The sequence below is a fragment of the Hesperophylax consimilis genome, chromosome 19 (genome assembly GCF_061612785.1).
Source record: "Hesperophylax consimilis isolate HC1 chromosome 19, BYU_Hcon_1.0, whole genome shotgun sequence".
Lineage (NCBI taxonomy): Eukaryota > Metazoa > Arthropoda > Insecta > Trichoptera > Limnephilidae > Hesperophylax > Hesperophylax consimilis.
In genome coordinates, this window is record NC_142854.1 from 1,202,479 (window position 1) to 1,227,793 (window position 25,315).

The 25,315-nt window shown below is 35.4% G+C and overlaps 1 protein-coding gene across 2 annotated transcripts in view; it reads right to left on the reverse strand.

The window, feature by feature from the left end:
• Positions 1 to 9,195: 9,195 nt before the first annotated feature.
• Positions 9,196 to 25,315, reverse strand: part of Inx7 (innexin 7) — a 61,710-nt gene continuing 45,590 nt past the window's right edge. For both annotated transcript variants that reach the window (XM_089643556.1, XM_089643557.1), the window contains 6 exons: positions 24,233 to 24,410; positions 22,820 to 22,967; positions 17,272 to 17,461; positions 12,857 to 13,007; positions 12,036 to 12,225; positions 9,196 to 11,029 (listed from right to left, as the gene is read on the reverse strand). In XM_089643556.1, coding sequence (XP_089499682.1) covers positions 10,777 to 11,029; positions 12,036 to 12,225; positions 12,857 to 13,007; positions 17,272 to 17,461; positions 22,820 to 22,967; positions 24,233 to 24,410 — 1,110 coding nt within the window. In that variant the 3' untranslated portion in view covers positions 9,196 to 10,776. The remainder of the gene's footprint in view (positions 11,030 to 12,035; positions 12,226 to 12,856; positions 13,008 to 17,271; positions 17,462 to 22,819; positions 22,968 to 24,232; positions 24,411 to 25,315) is intronic.

A 25,315-nucleotide genomic window follows, 5' to 3' on the forward strand; every position in this document is an offset into this window, starting at 1 on the left:
CAGCTGATAAACATCTATTTTTATAAGCAATAATTGTTCGCCTGAAACACTCATCCACATTGAAAAAATCTCCTGATAAAAAATACATGACGCCAACGGGACTCGAACCCGTGTCCATTCGATTTCCGGTCGAAAGCTCTGACCACTGAGCTATGGAGGCTTATCTCTTACCCGCGAAATTATTCAATATATGCTAGTGTTTCATTCAACAATTACTGCTTGTTACATTTTTTTCACCTGAGAACAACCAACTTTATTTTATATGAGAAAGGCATTGTAAGTGCTAACTCTCTCACTAGATGGCGTTGAGACAAATTGTCTACATTTAAGCCTCCATAGCTCAGTGGTCAGAGCTTTCGACCGGAAATCGAATGGACACGGGTTTGAGTCCCGTTGGCGTCATGTATTTTTTATCAGGAGATTTTTTCAATGTGGATGAGTGTTTCAGGCGAACAATTATTGCTTATAAAAATAATTGTTATCCTTTGTGCTATGCATAAATAAAATCTTGTCTTAAAAACATTAATTTATCAAAAAAAATAATAATTGATAAACATCTGTTAATGTATGGTGCATTAATACATGCACGTAGAAAAATTAGTATTGCTAATCTCTTCAAATGGTTGGTAATCCTGTTCAAAATGGGATATCAGGTCATTTCCTGAAAAACTTTTATTAAATTCCTAATATATCAGAACACGTGTTCATGCACCTGCATTTACCTTGATCATATAATATGACGACGAAATGCGAAAACATTAGGATTTTAATTAACACGTGTTACGACATAATTTAACAAAAGTTTATCAGGAAACCTGTTCATTCGTTCGTTAAGGCCTTGCAATCTCGTTTTTAACCGTATTACGAATAATTTGAAGATTTTTTAAAAATTAGCAAAACTCATTTTTCTCCGTACTGTTGTTTATTGTAAAATTTAAAACACCTTTATTGGGTGAGAAAGCTCCCCCGTTTTAACGTTAATATCATCAATACAACAAATGAGAACATTAGCCACAGAATTTGGAGGCTGTCTGGCAGCTTATTGTTTTTTGCGCGTTTTCATTTAACCTTAAAAAATTTTAAATTAAAATTTTTTTGGATAGTCAGTATTGGAAAAATTAAAGAATTTCAATTAGTATTCATCAAAGGTCTTAGATTACGAATCTAGAGGTGGCGGGTTCAAATCCTCCTACTACCACCACAGTAAGCGGAAAATGTTGCTCGTGTTGTGATGGAGGACTTAGCCAGCGGAGGAATTGAACACACTAAGCATGGGTGGGACCCAAACGTGATGCCGACTCAGGCTCAGCCACCGACCGGTCTAAAAAACGAGAGTAAAATGAGCTAAGAACTCTGTGTGGTCTTTTGATATGGATTCAATTTAGTAGTAACTGCGAGCTGCCACTGCAAACCTCCCCACGTGAATGCTATAGCTACGCTCATGACTACATCACATTTAGAATGACTTGATTTTATTTGATCTACAATCTCTATTTTCCGAATTCCAATAAGTCCTACTCTGTTTGCTCATATAAAAGTGACAGGTATGACCAATGACCATATGGGTATGACTGGTTTTAGCGTCCGCCCATGAATACCTTTACCAGGTAAGTAACTGAGCAAAGGAGACTGGGAGACAGAACTTGGACAGGCTGCATGATGCTTGCTGTGCTGAAGTGGGTTTGTGGAGAGGATACAGCTGTGTAAGTAGTACAGGTAGGTATTCCTCATACAACCGAGTTTCGTTCCTACAACTAGGTCTTAGACGAATTGGTTGATAAGCGAGCTTAATCGTTATTGTCTATTCTTGACGAAAAAAAAGTTAAATAACGTCAAAATACGTCAAATGCGCTGGATAGCTGGTGTTAAACAAGATAGATTATTATTTTTGTAACAAACTTAAAATATATGAAATAATTATAAGCAATAATTAGTCGCCTGAAATATCAATACAAATTGAAAATATCTCCCGAGTAAAAATAAATGCCGTCAACGGGAATTGAACCCGTGCCTTCTGATGTCCGGTCAGGTGCTCTGAAATCACTGAGCTATGTCGGCTTATTTCCAACCCGCCAAATGATTCAACGTGTACTAGTACCTCAATCTAGTACTAGTACCTGTAAACAACCAACTTTATTTTTGTAGGAAAGGCTTTGTTAGTGCTGAATTTCTCACTAGATGGCGTCGAGACATATAATATCTTCATTTATTGGTGAAATATATTTGACTTGTTAAATATTATTATTTTTTAATGATAAACTAATGTTTTTATAAGAAAAGGTTTTATGCATAGCATAAAGGATAACAAATAATTTTAAGCAATAATTGGTCGCCTGAAATATTTGTATTGATATTTCAGGCGACTAATTATTGCTCATAATCATTTGTTATCCTTTATGTTATGCATAAAACCTTGTCTTATAAACATTAGTTTATCATCAAAATAATAATTAAAATATATGGTTGGTAAAAACAACCCACATGTACCGTTTTATGTACTAAGTAAATTATTGAAATAAATACCGTGTACTTACTTATTTTAAGAGATCCTGAAAGTAATGGCAACACTGAGACATGTCTGTCCACTATTCAGACCGCATCAATATAATGCCTCGGTAGCACCGGGCTACCAGGAGCAGAGAAACGAGCGGGGGTCAACAAACGCAAGTAAACTCTGCTTCTTGTTACTGTTCCCAGTGCGCCGGGCAACTGCGACTGCCAATATCCAAAACACCAATCATTGTTACACAACAATAAATAGTACAGGTAAAATAATGTATGATAAATGACAAAATTCGTACATTAATTAAACTTTGGTCATATATTCTTCTTGACAGTATAAATAAAGATCTGCAGAGTTCGCCCACAGGAACACAGGCGAAAGCAGAGGGAAGAATTTAAGAAAAATACATATTTACAAACTAGGCGTGTGAGGTATCGTTTATTACGTTTTCAATCTTGCTGAATCGAATGAGACAACTTCCAAGTCGATATAATCAATCAGGGCCTATGTCGTCTGTGGGAATGCATTTAAGTTCAAGCAGTTTTTGATGAATTTACAAGATTCAAGAACTTGTGGAATCATTATTTGTGAAAATTCCGGAATAATGTTCATATCTGTGTGGAATAAAATTACTTAGAATTAAAAGTACATAGACGAATCAGACACTTCGGCGCGCGACGTTCTTATCAAATATAATTCTACACACCTAATAGAGCCGATAATACGTACTGCGTATACCGGCCGTAATAGCGCAGTGTTAGTGTTTGACAGATTTTTAAACCGCCCGACCCCCCAGGATTAAGGACGTATTAACGTCAAGGACGTATTTACGTAAAGGACGTATAACCGTATTACTCCACAGTCCATATGGTGAATTCAAGTACAGATAATAAAACACTCCACAGTCCAATGGTGAATTCAAGTACAGATAATAAAACACACTCCAGAGTCCATATGGTGAATTCAAGTACAGATAATAAAACACACTCCACAGTCCACATGGTTAATTCAAGTACAGATAATAAAACACACTCCACAGTCCATATGGTGAATTCAAGTACAGATAATAAAATTGCCATAAATAAGCAAGGACGATAATTAAGTGTAGGTACACTCTTTCGGGACTATTGCTAATTTATTAAGAACCTCTTGAAATTATTGGTAATCCGGATAAAAACGGGATTGTAGGCCCTTATCTGATAAATATTTAGTAATATATCGGAACACGTATTCATGCACCTGCGCTTTCCTTAATAATATACAATGACGAAAAGCGAAAATAACAAAATTTTTATGAACACGTGTTCCTACATCGTGTTCGACATCATATTCGGACTTTACTGAAAGTTTATAAGGGATCCTATCAATTCATTCGCAAACTTCCTGCTATCCCGTTTTGATACTGATTACGAATAACTTGAATAGATTCTTAATAAATTGGTAATATTCAAAATTAGGAAATTTTCTCTGTGCGCTCTGCTAAAAGACCATTGAAACATTGCTTCAAAAATCTTTAGCCGTGTTGGATGGCTAAAGCTGAATATCCAGATACTTCCCCACTTTCTCACCTCCTTCCCACTATCTTAAGCTTCAAATCCTCTACTCCAAATGGCTTCACGCAGCAGTTGGGACTCTTCTGCAGTATTCACTATAAAATGCCGAATGGAAACATAAACTACTTGTATTGAAAAGACTTTAGCTACTCTAAGCGACCAGTTTCTGAATATCCAGGAATTAACATATCATATACTTTGCCTTCCCTTTCTCCTGTCTCACAGCATTTCCCGGTAGAGAGTGCAATAGTCATAAGCGCTACTTATTCTAAATAATGGTTGACACATTAAAATGACCGAAATTAAAATAGTTGTTACCACTTGACTAGAATTTCATGAATAGTAATTCGTATAGAATGCAATACCCGTTAATTGACCGGAACATTCTGCTTGTTGTATACACTGTACATGTCGTCTTGTATTAACCGCACAATAAAATTTTATCTTTTAAAATTTCCCATCGAATATAGTACACGTGCTATTGTTTCACTATCTGCACAGACAGACAGAGCGATACCAACGCGTGGCGCAGTACAGCTAGTAAATAAATAAAATAAAAATGTAAATCATTTAACACGTTTCGGGATAAGACGTAGCCATTTGTAATTTGGACACCCTGTAAATATTAATTTGCTAGAGGCGATACTTGGGATGTAAATTATAACCAAAATGAAAGTTAATGTTTTGTGCAATTTTACTATCTATCGGCAACCTGCAATTTGGTGTTACAAATTAAAATACTGAACATTTTAAAAGGGGTTATTGTCGTAAATCTATTCGGTGAATGCAAAATAATTATAAATGTGGCCGTTAGGTAAGTGTTTTAATTCGTAATATCAAATATTTATTACCAACTTCTATAATATCAAAAGCGAATACCAAAAGCGCTGACAGTTCCATTACTAGTGGTGTAAATTTACCGGCTGAAAGTGTTGAGTTAGATATTATAGAAAAACCTGTGCATATTTCACGATGTTAGAGCTTCTATTTCTACAACATCCAAAACATATTTCTGCTTTACGTTATATTATGCTAATATTTATACGTGGAATATTTAATCAGATAAAATCGTTAGATAGGGTGTGTGATTTTTTGTTAATGCGATAAAAGTTTTATTCTAGGAAACCTGTGAAAGTGGGAACAGTGTTTTCTATTTATTCAATTTAGTATAAACATAATGTTTAGGTAATATAGTACGTAGCACAGAGTATGATATTTTTTTCAATGTTTCAAATTTCCAAAGTCGGCTAAACTTTAATTATAAAATTTGCTAAATTCAGAGGCATCACAGACAAGATAATAAGCATAGTTCAATCAATGTTTACCGATACCACTCCTTAAAATAATTCCATTAGACTATTGGAGTATTTGTAACAGATCTACATTTTTTCTCGTAACACTTTATCTTTTTCACTTTATCTATATTTATTATTCTATGTTGTGTAAAACATTCAATCGGACGAAATAAATGTTTGTTAATTACTGTTAGGAAGCTTTGTAGATGCACGCACAGATGGCAGTGCATAGAGCTTGCGGGGAAGTCCGCAAGATGGAGCCAGTGGCCAGTTGTCGTCATGGACGGCGCGAAGGCTCTCGGAGAATCTCACTGGCCCGAATTCCAATTAGCAAGCTTCTAGTTAGGTCGACTATCGAGTCAACGTTATAATACATGGAGTATTAATAAATCCCTGGTTAATATAAAGAACCATTCATTATTAAACTCCTTCCAAGACGAGTTGGAGACCTGTTTGTGCGAATACAACAATTACAATAAAGAAGTTTCCTTTCTACGTGGGTAATTCCCACCCCTCCCCGACCCCACTACCTACTCCGCTGCCCTGATGCTCTCTCCCTCACATTTATATACTTTCTCTTTCTTTATTGTTTACTTAATAATCTTCCTCTGTATTATATTTTAGTTTATATTTGTACTGTCCTGATGAAGGTTGAGTTCAACCGAAACCGGTCGACGTATATAAATTTAATAAAGTGGTTTAAAACAAAGATATTCTTTCATTTGTGTAATTACAATAAACTTTCATATTTATTTTTATAATTGTGTTAAAAAACTTACTTTATAATACTACTATAGTTTTTTTCTATTAGGTTTTACACCCAGACGGGCTTTCACATGGATTTTAAGAACAGAATATATCTAGTGAGCTTTCGAAAATTGTATACAAAAATTTGAACGCGTGAAATAACAGTAAACTGATAAACTGAATATGAATCATTTAGGGAATTTCTCCCGGGAGGTTTATATTTATTACACACGGATGTTATATTTATGGAATGTAGAGAATAGTCGATATTTTGTAATCAAGTCATAAAAAACATTTTGATAAAAAACATATGAGATAAATCACAATAATGTAGTACGGAATTGTAAAGCTCAAAAAGCCCTACAGAAAAGTCCGCCACGTCTATCTCTTTAGGATAACTCCCAGCACGTAATCAGGGTAACTCTCAGTCAACTCTCCCGGGTACACGTCAGCTCGTAATTCTATAAATGGAGTAAATAAATATATCAATAGTACCTCCAAACTTGTTGCCCAGATCATGCATCCGATCATCCCATCCTAGTGAGTGTGTGTTAGTTGGTTGTGTATGTTTTGCATATATATTCGCACATGGAATTTAATAGTAGCAACTATGGCAGGACTGTCAATTAAGATGTTAATGATTATGGGTAATACAACCAGGTCTAACATAATTATCCTGTAAGACAGTGTCATTAGATGCAATTGATTCATCAAACGGACATAATCAATATATTTATTTGGAATTTTGAGCTCAAAACTGACGTACCTTTTGAAATTAGAAATTTGTGCTGAATTCTTTCTATATCGTTAGAGTGAACTTTATACAATCGGAATCAAATTTGTGAATTATATTCCATTTGACTTCTGACTAATGAAATATAAAGGGTTTTCATACAATCTAAGGACTTAAAATCGGTTTAAGTCCTGCAAAGGAAGCCAAGCATCTTTAAAGTCGTATTAGTTATAGAGTTAAAGGGTGCAATGAATGTCGAGTTTTCATCGAATATTACACCCCGAATTTGTGACACTGGAATTATTGAAATATTATTATATCGTCATGTTAGATATTACAATGAGTTTTGGAATATCGTATTACTTGGCATTTCGGAATGTTAAAAAATAACGTATTTTGTTTACACAATTGATGCAAAGTTAGTATGTAAAATTTGGCAATCGTAAACATTTCGTATTTTTTTACATACTTTTAAGTCGTCAGCAAATAGTAGAACTTCTGCATCTTTAAATTGGTCAGCAATGTCATTGATGAGTAATAAGAAAAATATTGGGCCGAGGTGTGACCCTTTAGGAATCCCACTTGTGGCCTCAAATATATAAGATTTTACAGAACTTGTGGCCTCAAATATATAAGATTTAAGCTAAGCACCCTATTGATAAGGTATCTAAAAATTCAACTCAATTATTTACCTTTGAATATTTAAATATTGAAGACAATATTAGTGATTTCTAAACGAAAATCTGAAACAGAAAAGTCCCAGATGTGACCGTTTCCTTTTCTGATTTTTCTGTTTCAGATTTTCGTTTAGAAATCACTAATATTGTCTTCAATATTTAAATATTACAATTTTTGAGGTTTTACTCAATAAAGTTATTCCGAAAAATAAATATTTACCTTTGATTCCCAACAATCGGAGTTTATATATAAGTATGTATGTAGAACCTTAAGAGTATGTTATGTTTGTTTTTCAGTTTTTTGCATGGCTTTTTGTTAATTTTAGGAATTTTACTAACCCTTTCTCTGCCGGAAGGAATTTGGTGTGGACCGTCACGTGGTGTTACCGGCAGGCTGCGAAATAAAACCGTCATATAAAAGAGCGTGTTAACGTGTAAATTTTATACGGGCAGCCTTGAGAGTTTGTTTGAAATGTTTGATTCGTAAATCAATTACATCCATTTCTTTTCTCTCCTCCATTTCCTTTGTTGGAGGGTCCTATCTGGTTTCGATTTTATTCCATTAGGCGAAGTATTTTTATTAAAAAGAATAAGTTTTGCCAGCGCAGGGTCTTCAAAATCTACTTTAATGGGACTGATTTTGTTTGAGTTTTTACTATCAAGCCTGTAAATTTTAACTTCTTCAGGTTTGATAATACATTTTTCAAACTTTAATAATAATGAGAGTATTGGATCATTTCTATAGCGCCGTTTTGGTGAGAAAATCACCCCAAGGGCGCAAAATGCTTTAGCTATGTTCTATAAAATAACCAATCTGGCGTAATAAAGGTTTGCTAAATACAAACGTGCTTTACAACAAACAAATCATGTTATTTTTACTAATATCAACAAAGTTACTAGATATTGCTCTGTAACTAATTTCGTAGCATTACATATCTTGCAATATTGCTATTATATTGGTGAACGAAACCGGCGACACTGGGCAAAACAATTCCACACAGTATGAACTGCTCATAGCACATCTCGTTCTTCTAATATCTTTGATTGTACCCCTGAACAACTTACGTTTAACATGGCGTGAATAAATAAAAAAGTAAATACCCTTAAGGTTTTTTGTAAATAATATATCCAGTCAAGTCACATGGGAAGCACGTGGGTATAATGTATTTTAATCATTGAAGACAATATTAACTATCAAACGAAAATTTGAAACAGAAAAAGGCATTTTCGGACTTTCCGGTGCTTTGCTCTACCACTGAGCTAATTCGATTATATCAACTTCTAACGGTCTTAGTAAATATTTTTGACAAGTGATTAATGTATCATTATTTTTGATACAAATATATTTCTTTATTACTAATATACGAGACATGTTATACAATATTTATTTATTATTAATATATATTTCGACAGTTTTGGCCAATGAATTTCAATGTTGAAATTGAATTTTTTAACATAACCAGCTTCACCAGAAGTGATGAAGCATCATCAGAAGTGACGAAACTTCTTTACACAAAATAATAATGAAGGGATGGAACGAGATTTAAAAAAAAAAAAATTTATTAGTTTTATGTTATTTATTTAATCAAAACAAAATTAATCATTTGTTTGTAGCACCACAGTTTTTCAGTTTTAAATATGCAATATACTAATATCATTTAAAAACAAATAAGTAAATTTTCTGGCATAATTAACCTACTTGTAAGTAGGCATAATTTTGATTATTCGTAATTCTTGAAACTTGCAAATAATAATACTAAAAATATCGATCGACTAGATTACTTTACCAATTAAAAGTACTTAATAAATTTAATCGACCACAATTCATATAATTTTGGATACAAAAGATCATATTATCGAAACACATCATATTGTTATTTAATTTTACAAAAAATTGTACAAATTTGTACTCGAAAAAAATTTGGTAACTGTTTAAAAATTGTATCATTTAGAATATTGAGAATATATTCGATTTACTAAAATCCTACATGAGCATTTTCTCTTACCTAATGTCTATAATACAATTATTCATTTATTTCCACGTCGTTTTGTCTCATTCTGCGACTTCTCTTACGATGATTTTCATTTCATTCCTTATGAAAATCGTATTTTGCGTTATTCGACCAATTCTGATTAATCACATATTATTATCCAGTCCTCCCAAACCAACACAAGCCTTATTTCGTCCTAAAATGTAAAACTTACGTACACATGGCAATATATGGATTGCCTAAAGAAATATAATATGGCAGTGGCATATCCAAAATAATGACGATAACGCACGAGGTGTAGAAAGAAAATAAATCGACCAGTTTCAGAAAATTTGATAATGAAATATGGTTGCACTCATTACAACAAAAAGGTTTTATATATTTGTATCATACTTTTGCAGATAGGATTCCCGAAGAGTTGTTTCGTTAATTTATTTTTTCTGGAATAAAGAAACAAACTTAATTGTTATTAGTAAAATCACCAACATTTGCAATTGAAAGACTAAAACACAATACAATACAGTGCAATTGGTAGCCGCACGCAAGTAAATAGAGAAATCCCCGACTTTATTTTATGAAATTGTCTTCAAATAATTGATTATAAAGCGGGCCTTTTTAATATCCACTTTGGGAATCACTGCTAAACACAATAAGGAACTTGTGAATCTACTTGGCTTTTTATCAGCGTAATAAATCATTGTCGTTTTTACAAAAAATCTAACTTTTTCGTGGAAGCGAAAGTTATACGATAGCATTTTAAAAACACAATGACAATGCATTGTCAGCTTTCTAGATATTTGGTCTTGCTTTTAAAGTATTTAGTTATTTTCATAAATGTCAGGCTTTTTGTCATGATTTTTTCTAAAATACTGCACACCGATTGTCCAACGGAACTAATTTATTGTTCGATATTTGTGTTGAAACCTTTTAGATAATATTTTACTTATGCCGATGATAAGTAATTGAAGTAAAATTAGATCAGCACTTGGAAAGTCTCTCCCATTGCGCAGTAGTTACTTGGATTACTATTGGGCCGGTGGTGGCCGCGTTCGCCCATCACTAGTACCCACTCCACGGCAAGGAAGCGAGGCGAGGAGAGCACATCACTCAGGAAGTATCACACTCAAGCATTGTACCATTTACGTAAACAAATCGAAGAGTGGATCATTACTTCACCAAGATTTTCAAACTAAACAACTTCGAACAATGGGTCCGTTCCTTCACAAAGCGCGTTATAATATCCTAAGTATTATTTAATAAGTCTTCTCTCTCTATTTCTATTCGTCTTTATTCTTTCTTAGATCATCGTCACTCTCGCTGTTTTGTCTCTTAGCTCCCAGCTTCCAGGTGGAGTCATTAGGCAGGCTGGGGTAGACCTTCTTTTCGTCCTCGTGGTCCAGGTGGTCGGAGCTAGAGGGGTCTTTGCTCATCATGGGGGCCTTTTCGTCGGCGGAATAGGATGGAGTGCTGGTACCCGAGGTTCCGGCGTCTGCGATGTCCATCTCTTCGGCAAGGCTAATGAAAAGGTTCCTAAAAAAAGTTAGATAAAAATATTAATAATTATTAAAAATAATAATGATAATTAATGAGAAAGGTCATGAATGAACTTAGAATATAGAATATTCCACTTGTTTTCAATTAAGATGATACTTATGGTAATGTTTTTAACAAAAATCATTGTAGTTTGTCTAACTGTCTAGCTTGTCTAACCGGTAAATAATAATAGTTTGTGTTTGATGAAATTAGTTTTTTGGTCAAAAATGTAGTTAGGTACTATTTTTATGTATAATTGTCGTATATCTGGTACGTCAAATATGTTGAATATTTGGTTTGAGTTAGTCATTCCTTGTTTTTTAAATATATAATAGCTTTCAGATGCTTTTTGCTCCGCTCCAAACATGATATTGTTTCGCAGTGGAAACGGGTTTTAGAAGAATGAGAGAAGAATAAGAAATGAATAAAATATTAATAAGAGAAGCACATCATACACGTAAGATATTAAGAAGGCACAGGATACAAATGAGAGAATAATAATATGAGACTAAGATAAGAACATGATAGAATAGGATACGAATACGATAAGAATAAGAGAATAGTGCGAGATGAATAAGATATACCTAAGATAAGTATAAGAGGAGAGAAGAGTAATAGAATAATGAGTTAAGAATAGGAGAATAATAGAAGGAGATTAAGAAAATAATTAGAGAAAAATAAAGACAAAAGAAGGAGATTAATTAGGTAATAAAGAAAAATATATTGAAAAGCTGAGAGTAATCTTAGTTATAAGCCACTAGTAACAAGTTATAAGTCTAAGGGATAAAAATTAATTAAATACATAAATTAAGTTGTTAAGCGTCCTTGATGTGATTTTCTCACGAAAACGGCGCTATAAAAATAATCGATTCATTATTATTATTATAACGGTTGGCGCGACCAAATCTGGAGTTTCGTGGAGGTTTTAATAACCTTACCCCAAAGGAATGAGCAAAAAAACCTGGCGTCACTATTACAATCAAATATAAAATATAGTGCTTACTTGAAGATGAACCCATCCATGTTCTTGGCCAGGTAGTAAAGGAAGAGCCAGTCGCCGAAGTAGCACCGGTTGGTGACAGCCAGCACGTCCTTAAGCTGCAGCTTTCCAGGACTCGCGTTGGAGAACACCATCACGCTGAACTTGGCTGAGCGGGAGTGGAGCAGCACGGTGATTAGGCGCCAGATTAGAGCTGATAATGGAAATCATATTCAGTAATGCTCACTTCAAATAATTGTTTATTTGTATTTAGTCTGCAGTACTGCTAGCAATTGGAAAACGAATACCGCCAATAGCGAGAATTTAAAAAAAATCTTTTTAGTTATCAATGTTCTAAGGCTTTTGCGTAAACCAAATCGTAATAAATGTGAATTAACTAAATACAAATAAGAAGAGAAAAAAGCGATGATACCTGCCTAGAGTAAATATTAAACTCAACATTAAAAGAAAAGTATGTTGTGAAAATCAACACATAAGGGAACTTAAGTAGATTATGAATATTATATTATAATAATATTGGCAAAACAAAATGTTAGAAATTTCTTGTTCAAACTTTAGTATAGAATGTATTTCAAAGCCTATGTAGCCTTTGGGCGGACAAGAAGATCAATGAAATACATAGTTTATTTCACACGAATAAACAAAGAACAACTCTGGAAGTCTCTTATTACGATTTGGTACTCGTAACATTACTAGATTTGTTCAGACAGCCATTAACTAATTTATTGAGCTATTAACTAATTAACTTATGAACTAATTCATACAAAAGAACCAAATCACTCATGGTTCTTTTGCAAGCCAAATATTTTGAAACAATGTTTTACCTCCAAGGCTGACGATGAAGAGAAAGAGAAACCAGAACCAGAGAAAGGTGTAGATCTTCTCGTTGATGACGTTGAGCGCCATCACGCAGAGGGCGTCGTGCTTCTGGATGCTGCCACTGGGGCCGTACTTGTGGAACTGGCATTTGGTCACCTGAAATATTCATATTTAAATGTGTATGTACGCATCTATATATGTGTGTATATATGTATGTATGTGTATTTATATGTGTATTTAGATGTATGCATGTATGCGTATACATATATATATATATATACGTATAATATATTAATAAGTATGTAAGTTTCTTCCTAATAATTGATTTCGATCCTCCTTGCTCTTATATACACTCTTGTAATTAAATTTATTATTACTGTAACTAACCATTTATTATTACACAAATAATATTGAGATGAATGTCGTGCTCACCTATAATTAGAAACATCATTATAATAATAATAATAATAATAATAATTAGATTTATTAGATTTATTAGATTTATTAGATTTATTAGATCTATCAAAAAATTTATATATAAAGATGCAAAAGTCGGTCATTTTGAATACATGTAGGATAACAAAAGATTTTTTAAATATTTATGTTGAGGGATCAGTAGGATTTATAGGCCCTGTTAGAAGTTCTACCGAGCCGAACCCTCTGATATGAAAATATCTGGAGACGGTGAATTTTTTTTTCCCATTTGATATCTGGTGATTTGACGTGTTGTTGTTCTTGTATTGTTTTGTATTTATTTTACTTATATAATGCACTTACATAGTGTTGATTGACTAGCTGATCATTTGTGGAAAAGTGAGTGGAAGGATTAAGTTTTTCCTTTGGGGAAGACTTAACCCGGACAACTAAATCGGAAGTTTAAAATAAATTTAAGTTGTTTATTTCAGCTGGACAGAGCGGTGTGTGCAATGCTCTGCCTGCCATAAAAGTTTACATAATACATAAAAATAAAATGAATAAAGACATAAATGAAAATAAAAATAATAAATAAAAAATCAATACATTGATGTGCACATTAGGACTTTATGGTGGCTTGAGTGAAATTCTCCATCTCCGGTGTAGAGGCGCTCCCTGCCACTGGGCAACGGCCTGGACAAGAGTGTTGTCCGATCTCTGGTAGCGCTGACTCGTCCCGGCTATTCTGTGGCGCATCAAAGCAGCGAACCCATGCACCCTTCCTTCGGTGAACATCTGTGAGGCGCTGCATCGCCAGGGGAGGCCAAATAGGGCTCTGTATGCGTGGTTGTACTGTACTCGGAGTGTGTTCATGACGCCTTGTGTGTATGTCGTCCATAGCTCGCTAGTGTAGAAGCTCATACAATATGTTTGGAAAAGTTGCTTCTTCACCGGAGGACTGCATTCGTTGAATCTCCTGGCAAGCATGTTAGCTCGCACACTCAGTACTCTTCTTTGACGTTCTATGTCTTTTTTATCATTTAGGTCATCGGTGATGACATGCCCCAAATATTTGATTTCGCTGCAAATTGTCAGGTTGGCCCCGCCGAGACGTATGGGTGGAATGACAGTGGGACCAGTATTTGCTTTAAATATCAGCAGGGATGACTTTTTAGCATTGTACATCAGCCCATGACTGTCAACGTAAGCTTCGCATATTGCCAGAAGTTTTCTCATCGCTCTTATCGATGGAGCTAGTATGACCATGTCGTCTGCATAGCTAATATTGTTCATACATACCCCTGCAATATGGCATCCGATTCTTGTCGTATTTAGTGTTTTACTAAGTTCATCCATATACACGTTGAAAAGTACTGGGGACATTGAGCCTCCTTGTCTAACGCCGCACTTTAATTTGGCTGCTTCTGATAGGCTTTCATTCCATCTGACAAAGTTTTCCTGTTGGTTGTACCATGTTCTCAATATATTAACAATTTGTGGTGGAACTTGTCGTTCGGTCAGTTTTTTCCACAACGCATTATGACAAACCCTGTCAAAGGCTTTGCTTAAGTCTAGGAAGCATGCGTACACCGTTGTTTTCTGGCTTTATAGTATTCGATTGTTTGTTTCATGCTATATATGGCCGTATCAGTAGAGCATCCAGCTTTGAAGCCCATTTGAGAGTCCTCTGTATTGAGCTTGTCTTCCGTTAAATTTAAGATGACCTTTTCGAAGATTCTTGCAATTATTGTGGCAAGAGATATGGGTCTGTAATTAACAGATGATGTCAAGTTCAACTGGCGGCTTTTTGGGATCGGTATTATTATTGTTTTGGACAGCTCTATCGGAATGTGTCCGAGGCCGATCATGGCAGTGAAGAGAGAGGCAAGCAGTATTGTTAAATACTCCCCCGCATGCTTTACATGTTCTATCACTAGTCCATCGTGACCTGCAGATTTACCTCCTGCCATGTTGCGTATTGCTCGCTGGATCATCTCAGGTAATATGACGATGGACGGCTGTTGTTCTGGTTGATGCGTTGTTGTCTCAATCTCTTTAACCATTATTCGCGGTTGATCTGGTGCGGAGCAGAATGTTTTTCTGAAAACTTCAGAAATATCTTTATTTACAGATTTTCCATCAATTTGGCTCGGTGCGGTGTATTTCGCCTTCAATACGGCATTGGTTTTATTCCAGAAAGATGAAAAATTCTTGCATTCAAAGCTGTTCGCTATTTTGTCCATTTTGTTCTGCTCAAAGCTTCTTTGACAATTCTTATATTTTTTCTTAAAAAGCAATCTGGTTTCTTTTCTAGCTTCCATGATGGGACCTTCAGTAGGTCGTCCATTCTGCAGCCAATTTATATGTGCATTTCTAGACGCTTCATAATATAAGGCAACCTGCTCATTCCAACCCGCTGTAGCCTTCCATTTTCTCCCATTTTTTGGGCTTCTCCCTATGTTAAACGCAGATATAGCTGAGTTACTCAATGCTTGTACAATGTTTTTGTATAGGTCATCGATTTGGGCTACATTCATCGTGGTGCTGTCATAAGTTTCTGTGTTGGTTCCATAAATTATCTGAAGTTGACCTATTGCAAATTGGGCATACCTGGAGTAGGACTGCACTTCTACATGACTTTTGGGCCGCCATCGACACGGATCCTCTACTTTTGTGTGATTTGCGGTATATGTGGGTAACCCATTAGTTCTTAGAGTGGTGTGCATTGGTCTATGATCAGACCAGTCGGACTTGTAGTCAATATACATATTTTCTATTGTATTGAGTACTGCCTGAGTCACTAGACAGTGGTCGAGCCACTTCGTGGTATTATGTGCATCGCTTACGTATGTGTAGGAGTCGAGCGGGAGTATGTCAACATCCGCAATTTGTAGGTTATATTCGGAGCAGAATGATTTAAGCTCACGTCCAAATGGCGAATTCATGTCGGCATTAAAGTCTCCCAGAATAATACAATTAGGGTTGTCTCTTTCCTCAATTATCGTGTGCATTTTTGATAGACAGGATAAATATTCCGGTAAATTATCAGTATTGTCCACTGGCATGTATACACTCATGACAAGTAATGTTCCAGTGTTGAGTGTGATATCAATCGCTATTATCCTGGGAGTTTCACAGTCGATTGTCACTGCCTTGAATGATTTCCTCCATAGTATAGCTAGTCCGCCATATGGTCGTCCTCGTAGTGGGCCATTAGAGACGTCTACCGCTGAGGTACCATATAACCATGTATAAATGTAAATTACTGTTAAAATTATGTGATGTATTCTGTTGGCGAGCCAATAAATAAATAAATAAATAAAATAAAAATATTCTTTATTAATGAAGCTGAACAGTGAGGATGTTAAAGGGTTCATTTTAAGAAAAAAGTTACTTAGCTTTAATCACTAATTTGAGACAACAGCTTTGGCAATGATTATTTTTGGTTTCTTGAAATTTAACTATTACAACCTATGGTAGTTCCTTCGGCAACAATGCGACATAGTTTTTTTTTATTTAGTGTGTACTATGTATACTAATTTAATTTTCCCATTTATTGTAAAAATAATTAAAACTTAGTTAGAAAAATGAAAGAGATATGTAATTTTTTTATTATTTCCTCAAAGATTTTGAAAATATCGTAAATCAAAAGCTGAAAAGCCATTCAAATAACACTTATTCATTAAAAAAAAGCAATGTGGGCTTTTTTCTGGTCTTGACGTGGTTTTGTCAACAACTTGTTAGTTCGGTAGTATTTACTAAGCAAGACTTAAAAGTTGGCTTCAACACTACTAAGATGAAATAATTAATTAACTCGGGAAACATCACATTAAAAACTACTAGTCAATTTATAAAAATATTACTGCAATGAAACAGTAAATGTGGTAATAAAAGTGATATTAATGGGGTGTCTTTGGGAAAGTCATGTCAAAGACTAATAGTCAAATTGAAAGCTGTTTGCAATAAACAAAATATGTAGGTAATAGAAGTGGGTTTAATCTAGTACCTTGGGGAACACCACGTCCAAAGGGTCGACCCTCGAGTTCCAGTTGTCGTGTCCAATGACCGCGGGCCCCAGGCCCCAGAATAGTCCCCCGAGGAACCGGTTGGTGATGAGCACCTGCACGATGACGTTCAGGAAATTCAGGACTTCACAGCTGATTAGCCAGTAGGACCAGGTGCTGGATGCGTGGAGCCTGGAATTTATTCAAATATAAACAATGAATTAAACTACAAAAACATTATATAATTAGCGTTGCAAGTATTTAGATCAAACACACTATATTACTTTCAATGACAATATATAGTATTTAGCGCTTGAACAAATCTCTTCCGATATCGACATTTTTTTGTGTCAGTGAGGAGACTTTAGAAAGGGAAATCCTATTGATTCTTGAAAGAATCTCTCCTCATTGACTCGATCTTCACCACTGTCTAATTTTTATTTCTTATTTTAATATGTGTGTAAAACTTTTTACATGTATGATAATATTATTTATAATCTATAAGAAATTTAACTAAAAATAATATTAACTATTATTTTTTTGGTAAACTAATGTTTAAGACAAGATTTTTTATGCATAGCACAAAGGGTAACAATTATTTTACAAGCAATAATTATTCGCCTGAAACACTCATCCACATTGAAAAATCTCCTGATAAAAGATACATGACGCCAACGGGACTCGAACCCGTGTCCCTTCGATTTCCGGTCGACAGCTCTGACCACTGAGCTATGGCGGCTTATGTCTTATCCGCGAAATAATTAAATATATACTAGTGTTTCATTCAACAATTACTGCTTGTTACATTTTTTCACCTGAAAACAACAAACTTTATTTTATATGAGAAAAGCATTGTAAGTGCTAACTCTCTCACTAGATGGCGTCGAGACAAATTGTCAACATTTTCAGGTGAAATACTAGAACTTGTCAAATATTAATTATTATTTTTTTGGTAAACTAATGTTTAAGACAAGATTTTTTATGCATAGCACAAAGGGTAACAATTATTTTACAAGCAATAATTATTAGCTTGAAACACTCAGGCTCAGGCGTATCTTTGTATGTATGTATCTTTTATCAGGAGATTTTTCAATGTGGATGAGTGTTTCAGGCGAATAATTTTTTTTTTTATGCTTCCGATTTTGTTGTCCGGGTTAAATCTTCCCCATAGGAAAAACTAAACCCTTCCACTCACTTTTCCACAAATGATCAGCTAGTCAATCAACACTATGTAAGTGCATTATATAAGTAAAATAAATACAAAACAATACAAGAACAACAACACGTCAACTCACCAGATCAAAAGGGAAAAAAATTCACCGTCTCCAGATATTTTCATATCAGAGGGTTCGGCTCGGTAGAACTTCTAACAGGGCCTATAAATCCTACTGATCCCTCAACATAAATATTTAAAAAATATTTTGTTATCCTACATGTATTCAAAATGACCGACTTTTGCATCTTTATATATAAATTTTTTGATAGATCTAATACGCCTAAATTTTTAATTAGAGAGCTAGGTATAATGCCAGTAGCCGAAATAACGAATGGTAATATTTTTATAGTCTGAGAATGCCAAATTGTTAAAAATAATATTATTACAATTCGTCCGGACATAACTCAACTATGTAAATTTTGCTTTTCGGGACGCCATCCAGTTTTCTCGAAGGAAAGGATCAGATTGCGGAAATGTCCTGTTTTAGAAAGAATGGCCATCGCGACATCAAATTGAGAGCAAATATTGTTTTAACTATGGCGCCGAAAACATATACCGGAAAAATATTTGATCACTTATCAGTTGTAAATATATACAAGTATATCTAAGAATCGTTGCAAGAGTCATACAAATATTTTATTACTTAGTATGTATTATATTTCAACACGATGTATTTTCAAAGAAAACAACAATGAAACGTCGAACGAAAATGAATAACTAAACGAAATGAATTTATGTAATATCGGTATATATCATATTGTTATCAACGTAGTATCCAACGAACATAATGTTATGGCAGGTTTTACAATAACGCATTTCTACTTCTTCAAGAGCTATTTATATTTTATTTACTTTCATTAATTTAATAAATATCAATATACTTTTTACCGTTGAATACGCCGCTTTCTTGGTCTATTTTTATGTACACTGATTACCGCATTCAGTCCTTCAGTAAATATATCCTGAATTCATGCTTCATTAGCATTCCCGTAAGTTGCAAACATACTTCTTAAATATGTAATCATTCACTTGATCTAAGGAACCATCATCATCAACACGGCGCTACTCTCGGGGGGTTTTGGACTCTCCACTGACTGCGGACCCTCACCGTTAGTCTCCAGTCCTCAGTTCCAAATATGTAATCATTCACTTGATCTAAGGAACCTTCATCATCAATACGGCGCCACACCCGCGGGTTTTGGACTCTCCAGTGACTGCGGACCCTCACCATTAGTCTCCAGTACTCTCCAGTTCTTCTCGTCCTGCTTTAATCTTCTTCCAAGTAGTCTATCTACGTCTTCCTCGGTCTGCCGTTTTTTTTTGTTTTACGTTAACTCCACACGGGAGGCCCTGAGGAAAATAAATTTCCCTCGGGACCTGTCGTGGTGAGACCCATGCTGTAGGAGGGAAGAAACACGGAAGCCGGCAAATCGTTCTGCAGCCGAACTGTTGAACTCAACAACGAGTGGTAGAAGTGACTCGTTCTCATGTGACAAATGCCAACGGTGTACATACGAGTATTTGGGTGCGCGTTTGGAGTGTTTCCCGACTATGCTCCGGTGCTGAATGAATCAATGACGCTAGTTATTCAGCATCTTACATTGTAATACCGGTAGAACAAGGACAGCATACCTACCTGACGACTGTGCTCTAATGATTGCAATCCGTTTAATAAGATAGGAGATACTATCAAACGGTTCCTACACACTTTCAAGGGTTTTATCAGGTATTTTGGGGCTCCAGACCAGAGATGGCCGCCAAATTCAACAATGGGGCTCGCCCGCATGGAAGGGCGTGTTTCCCGATTTGCAGATCTAACAAGAACCAGGGTGGCAGGACAAGGATCAACAACTCCAGAAATATCCTTATCATTGAATCCCGTATGACTCCAGGATCGAGCATCGAGGAGCGTTGGAGAAATATGTTGGTCCCCGAAAATTGAAACCCCCTCGAACCGCTCTAATAAAAAACAAGGTTTAAGGGAGATGACAAGCAACCCTGAAAACGTCCTTATCATGGAATCCCGTCCAGACTCAAGCATCGCAGCGCACTGGAGAATATTGTTGGCCCCGTCAATCTAATGCTTAACGTCTTGTCTTGATGTTGTTCTTTTTATTGTATATATTTTATGGGATGTTTGGGATTGCACAAACCTCCCCACATTCCGGAATAAACTCGTATTATTATTATTATTGTTTTCTATCATATGGCATTCTTCTACAAGTCCAGCCTATAATTCTAATCACTGGCAATCAAACACCTCTTCTAAAATGAGAACAATATGTTTTTATTCCCAGTTTGTTTGCGTTCATTGTCATGAATTTGTCTGCGTTTGTTATCTGTGTTTAATTAAACAATGTGTCAGTTTACAGCAGTCAAATTGCAACATTTCTGGAAAAACCCTTTTCACTTTGTGTAAATTACGATTATTGTTTTATAGGTAATTCTTTTATCGGTTTATTAAAACAGTAAAAAGTGTTAAGGAAATACCAATAATCTTTGTGAAATCGATAACAGAGAAAGTAAAAGGAAATTAAGAAAGATAATGAATCGGTGAGACAATTCAATCCATTTTATAACTAATTTGTCACCCAACGAATCCGGGATTTAAAGACAATGTTACCAACACATTTCATAGGTGTGTCAACATATTCGAGTTATTAAAATTAAAAATTAAATCTTTAAATAGTATAAAAAATCCGTAAATAGTAAAAACTATCTGTGTATGTTTATTTGTGCGCTTAGTTCTTATAAACTAAGCAATGGATTTTGATAGGGTTCTCTTTAACATCATATAGGAAGTAGAAAAAAGTCGTTTGTAATCAAGTCGTAAAAAAAATATTTTCGGGTGCTTACATTGCTAAAGCTGGCTAAACCTTATAAGATACATCAAAATAATGTACAAAGTAATTGTATATTTTAAAAAGGCCAAAAGAAAAGTCCGTTATGGTATACGTCTACCTCTTAAGGATAACCCCCTGCAACAGCCGCACGACATGACACATCGCGACAGCTGGGAATATAAAAATTCAGCCTGAGTATGAATTAGATACCGAGTAGAATTAACGATGTAATATACTTTTTTAACAGTAACATTGTGGTATACAGTAATGAATGGTGGAAAAAGTCGGAGACGCCGGAGAAAGATCCTAGAAATATCAATAACATTGCGGGACCACCAGTTATTGATATAAATCAGTTGTCGAAGAATGCTAGACTAATGAAAGCGTAGGGACATATATATATATATTCGGAATCGGAGTTTTTATGATAAAATCTAAATAAATCATATTAACTATTGAGCATTTGATCTGCATCGACATAAATGGAAGTTCTTACAAACGGTTGTATTCTTGGAATACCTAATCATTGTGCAATAGTCGCAAATACTTAACGAATGACAAGTTTCTTGAAATCAAAATCAGCTTAATTAACGCGAAGTAATTATTAATGAAAGGAGAAAATTAAATTAACGTTTCTTGCGAAACACTTGTAGCAATTATCAATATGCTGACATAAAGTATTAGATTGGGGACAACAAAAATCGATAGAAAGATTATTTTGAATTAGGTATAATAATTTTCACACTGCGAAATTGTTGCGTTACGAAAACTTAACTCAATCGAGGTAGCCTGGAAATGTTCATGACGCAGAGTACGTAGTTAGAAATTTAGTTTTCATGACGCAAGATTTGAAATGTTCATAACGCAGTACCTAGTTAGAATAGAAATTTAATTTTCATGACGCAAGATTTGAAATGTTCTAGTTAGTTCCTAGTTAGAAATTTAATGCCGAATAAGGGACATTTATACTAGGGTAAGAGTATGGACTTCGATTAGCAATCCGGAGGTCACGCGTACAAATCTCGAAGTGAATTTTAAGTAAATTAATTAAGTAAATTTTATTTAATTAATTTAATATATAGTGAATTTGCGACAAGTTCCAGAGTGGAAGATACTCCCAGTATCGCCCTGGTTTAAGACCACCGTTCAGAATCGAAACGTTGCTTGACATGGGTTAGGCCGAGTTTGGTGACCAGATTTGAATATAGTTAATTCCCTCCAACCTCTTCCCCGTCTCCTTCCCCTCCCCACTTAATATATTACTTAGAAATTTTAACGTTGCATTCGAATGCGCGTGTGTTTGATACACCTATATTATATAAATGTCATCTGTGACCAGTGGCATTGTTTTCAAAATAAATAAAAACCAGTTTTGTGCATGAAATCGAACGTTTCTAGACTCAGTTTGTTAAGCGATTTTAATGCCTATTACCTAAAATATAAGGTATACCAAGAATATATACATTTTTGGCTTTCTGTTAAAGTTCGTACCTTGTGAGGAAATCGGTTCTGATGACTCCCATCTTGGCCTTTAGGGTGTCTCTTGATGGAACCACTTTTCCGTTGACGGTCATATCCTGGTCGGCGTAAGACATAGACGCCATGTGGAGACCGTCCATCAGGGCTTGAATTCGGCCACCTGCAAGACAAGTCTTTGTGTTACTATATTTTATTTGGTTTTGATTTTGTCGGCACATGGAATTTAATAGTGGCAACGATGGCAGGGCTATCAGTTAAGTTGTTGATGACTCTATGTAACACAACCTGGTCGGACATAATTTACTATGGATCAGGAAAACAAGACGTATATATTCACATATGAATGAAAAGTTTCTTGTAATGACTTTAGGACATGTTTAATGACTAACATGAAATTGAAAATTTTATAGAGGATGAAACCATTGTAAGGTTCTGTACGTTACGAAGACTGCGATGGGTTGCTCACATAGAATCAATGCCAGGTGATAGGACGCCGAAAATAATGAGCAAGTTGGTGTCCTACAAAGGCAGACCGTGGTGGATAGACTGCGTGACATAGGATGGAAAATGACAAAGGACTTGAGGAGGCCAAATACCACCCTGTGGTGTAGCACCGTGGTTATGGTAAGTGGTCTACATCTGAATATTCAGGTATTTCTCAACCCCTACTCTTCTGATTCGTCCATCCCCATTAAAAATCCCTAAATTATTCCGGGAAGTCTACCAGAGAAAGGTAATGAAAAAAAGGGCGATGCAAAGAAGGGTCGTGAAAAGAAAGGTCATGAAATGGAGGGTCATGAAAAGGAGGGTTGTGTAAAGTAGGGTCTTGATAAGACAGATTATCAAAAGACAGGTCATGAAAAGAAGGACCGTAAAAAGGAACATCATGGAAATAAGGCCTACGAAAAGGATGCTATTAAGAAAGATTGTGAAAATAAATATCATGAAAATAAGGATCGTGAACAGAAGGATCATGGAAATAATGGTGACGTAAAGAAGGACCATGAAAATAAGGGTCATAAAATCATGATCATGACATGAAAATAAGCGTTATCAAAAAAAGCATTATGGAAATAATGGTGACGAAATGAAAGACCATGAAAATAAGCGTCACAAAAAGAAGAACCATTGGAAGGGTCATGAAAAACAGAGTCAAAAACAACAAAGGACCATGAAAATAAGGATCACGTCATGAAAATAAGGGCCATGAAAAGAAGGGTCATGAAAAGAAGAGTTATGAAACAAGGGACCATGAAAAGAAGGATCATGAAAAGAAGAGTTATAAAACGGGGGACCATCAAAAGAAGGATCACGTCATGAAAATAAGGATCACGAAAAGAAGTGTCGTGAATAGAAGGGTCGCGAAAAGAATGGCATGAAAAGGTAAACATGAAAGTATCCATAATTGACATAATAGTAAGTCACCTTCAACCTTCCTCCAAAGCTTGTGCGGCAGGTAGAACATGATGGCCTGTCCAAACAGCATAAAGGGCACCCACTGGTAGTAGGCGTGGTGCCTGATGTGGTCTTCATCGGACGATGGGCCTACTCCGGCGTGGGGGATGTACCCGCTGACCAGGTTGGACTCGTTGTAGTGGCGGGACTGGATAACACAAACCATTATATAACTTTGAAATACATCCTAGACAAAAACCTGGTACATAGACCACAAGGTATTAACTAGTGCGAAGCCAGGGATAATTATCTTCATAAAATTCGCAGTCACTATAATTAATACATAACATATGACAATTGTTGAAATCGCAAATATGCCCAACTATTAAGTTTGATAGCAAATCCCTAGAAACCGAAACAAACTCTTGACTCTTAGTTGAAACGTGCAAACGTATGTTAATAGACGGGTTGCAGGTTTCAGAACTATACATCAGGAGGGCAGTTAATGTTTATAAGTTTATCTATTTGAATACTGCAGGGTCATCATGAAGACGAAGAATAAGGAAGATTCACTTGATTTCGTTATCTATCTTATTAGATTTTGTTATGTAACACCTCACAAGAGCGTATACTGGGTCTGTTTAGTGTAAAGGCAGAGGAGCTATGTCACCTCTCGGTTGGGTAGTGTTGTGAGGTAAGTTAAAGTAGGGACTATAGGAAGTGATTTATTACTGCGGGAGGAAAAACAGATGCCGGTAGCTTGTCTATGGAACACATGTGCACCGGTGCTCCGGGGATCAATGCTGCTAGCTCCTTAGCGCAGGTTCCATTAAAATACCTATAGCACAGATTCAGCATGCCCACATTACGGCTGTGCATTAGAGATGGCAATCGGTCTGTTAACAATGGATAATCAATCAGACGGACCGCTCTCCTTTGCACAGAATCAACTAGGTATATCAAGTATTGTGGGGCTCCAGTACAGAGGTGGCTCCCAAATTCAATTTTTGGGCGCACTTGAGATTTGTATAGGTTTAGCAGCAAGTTACTATTCAAGAATCTGCTAGCCCTTTACAAGACGTCTTCTTGTTTAATTACGTATTCTCTAATATT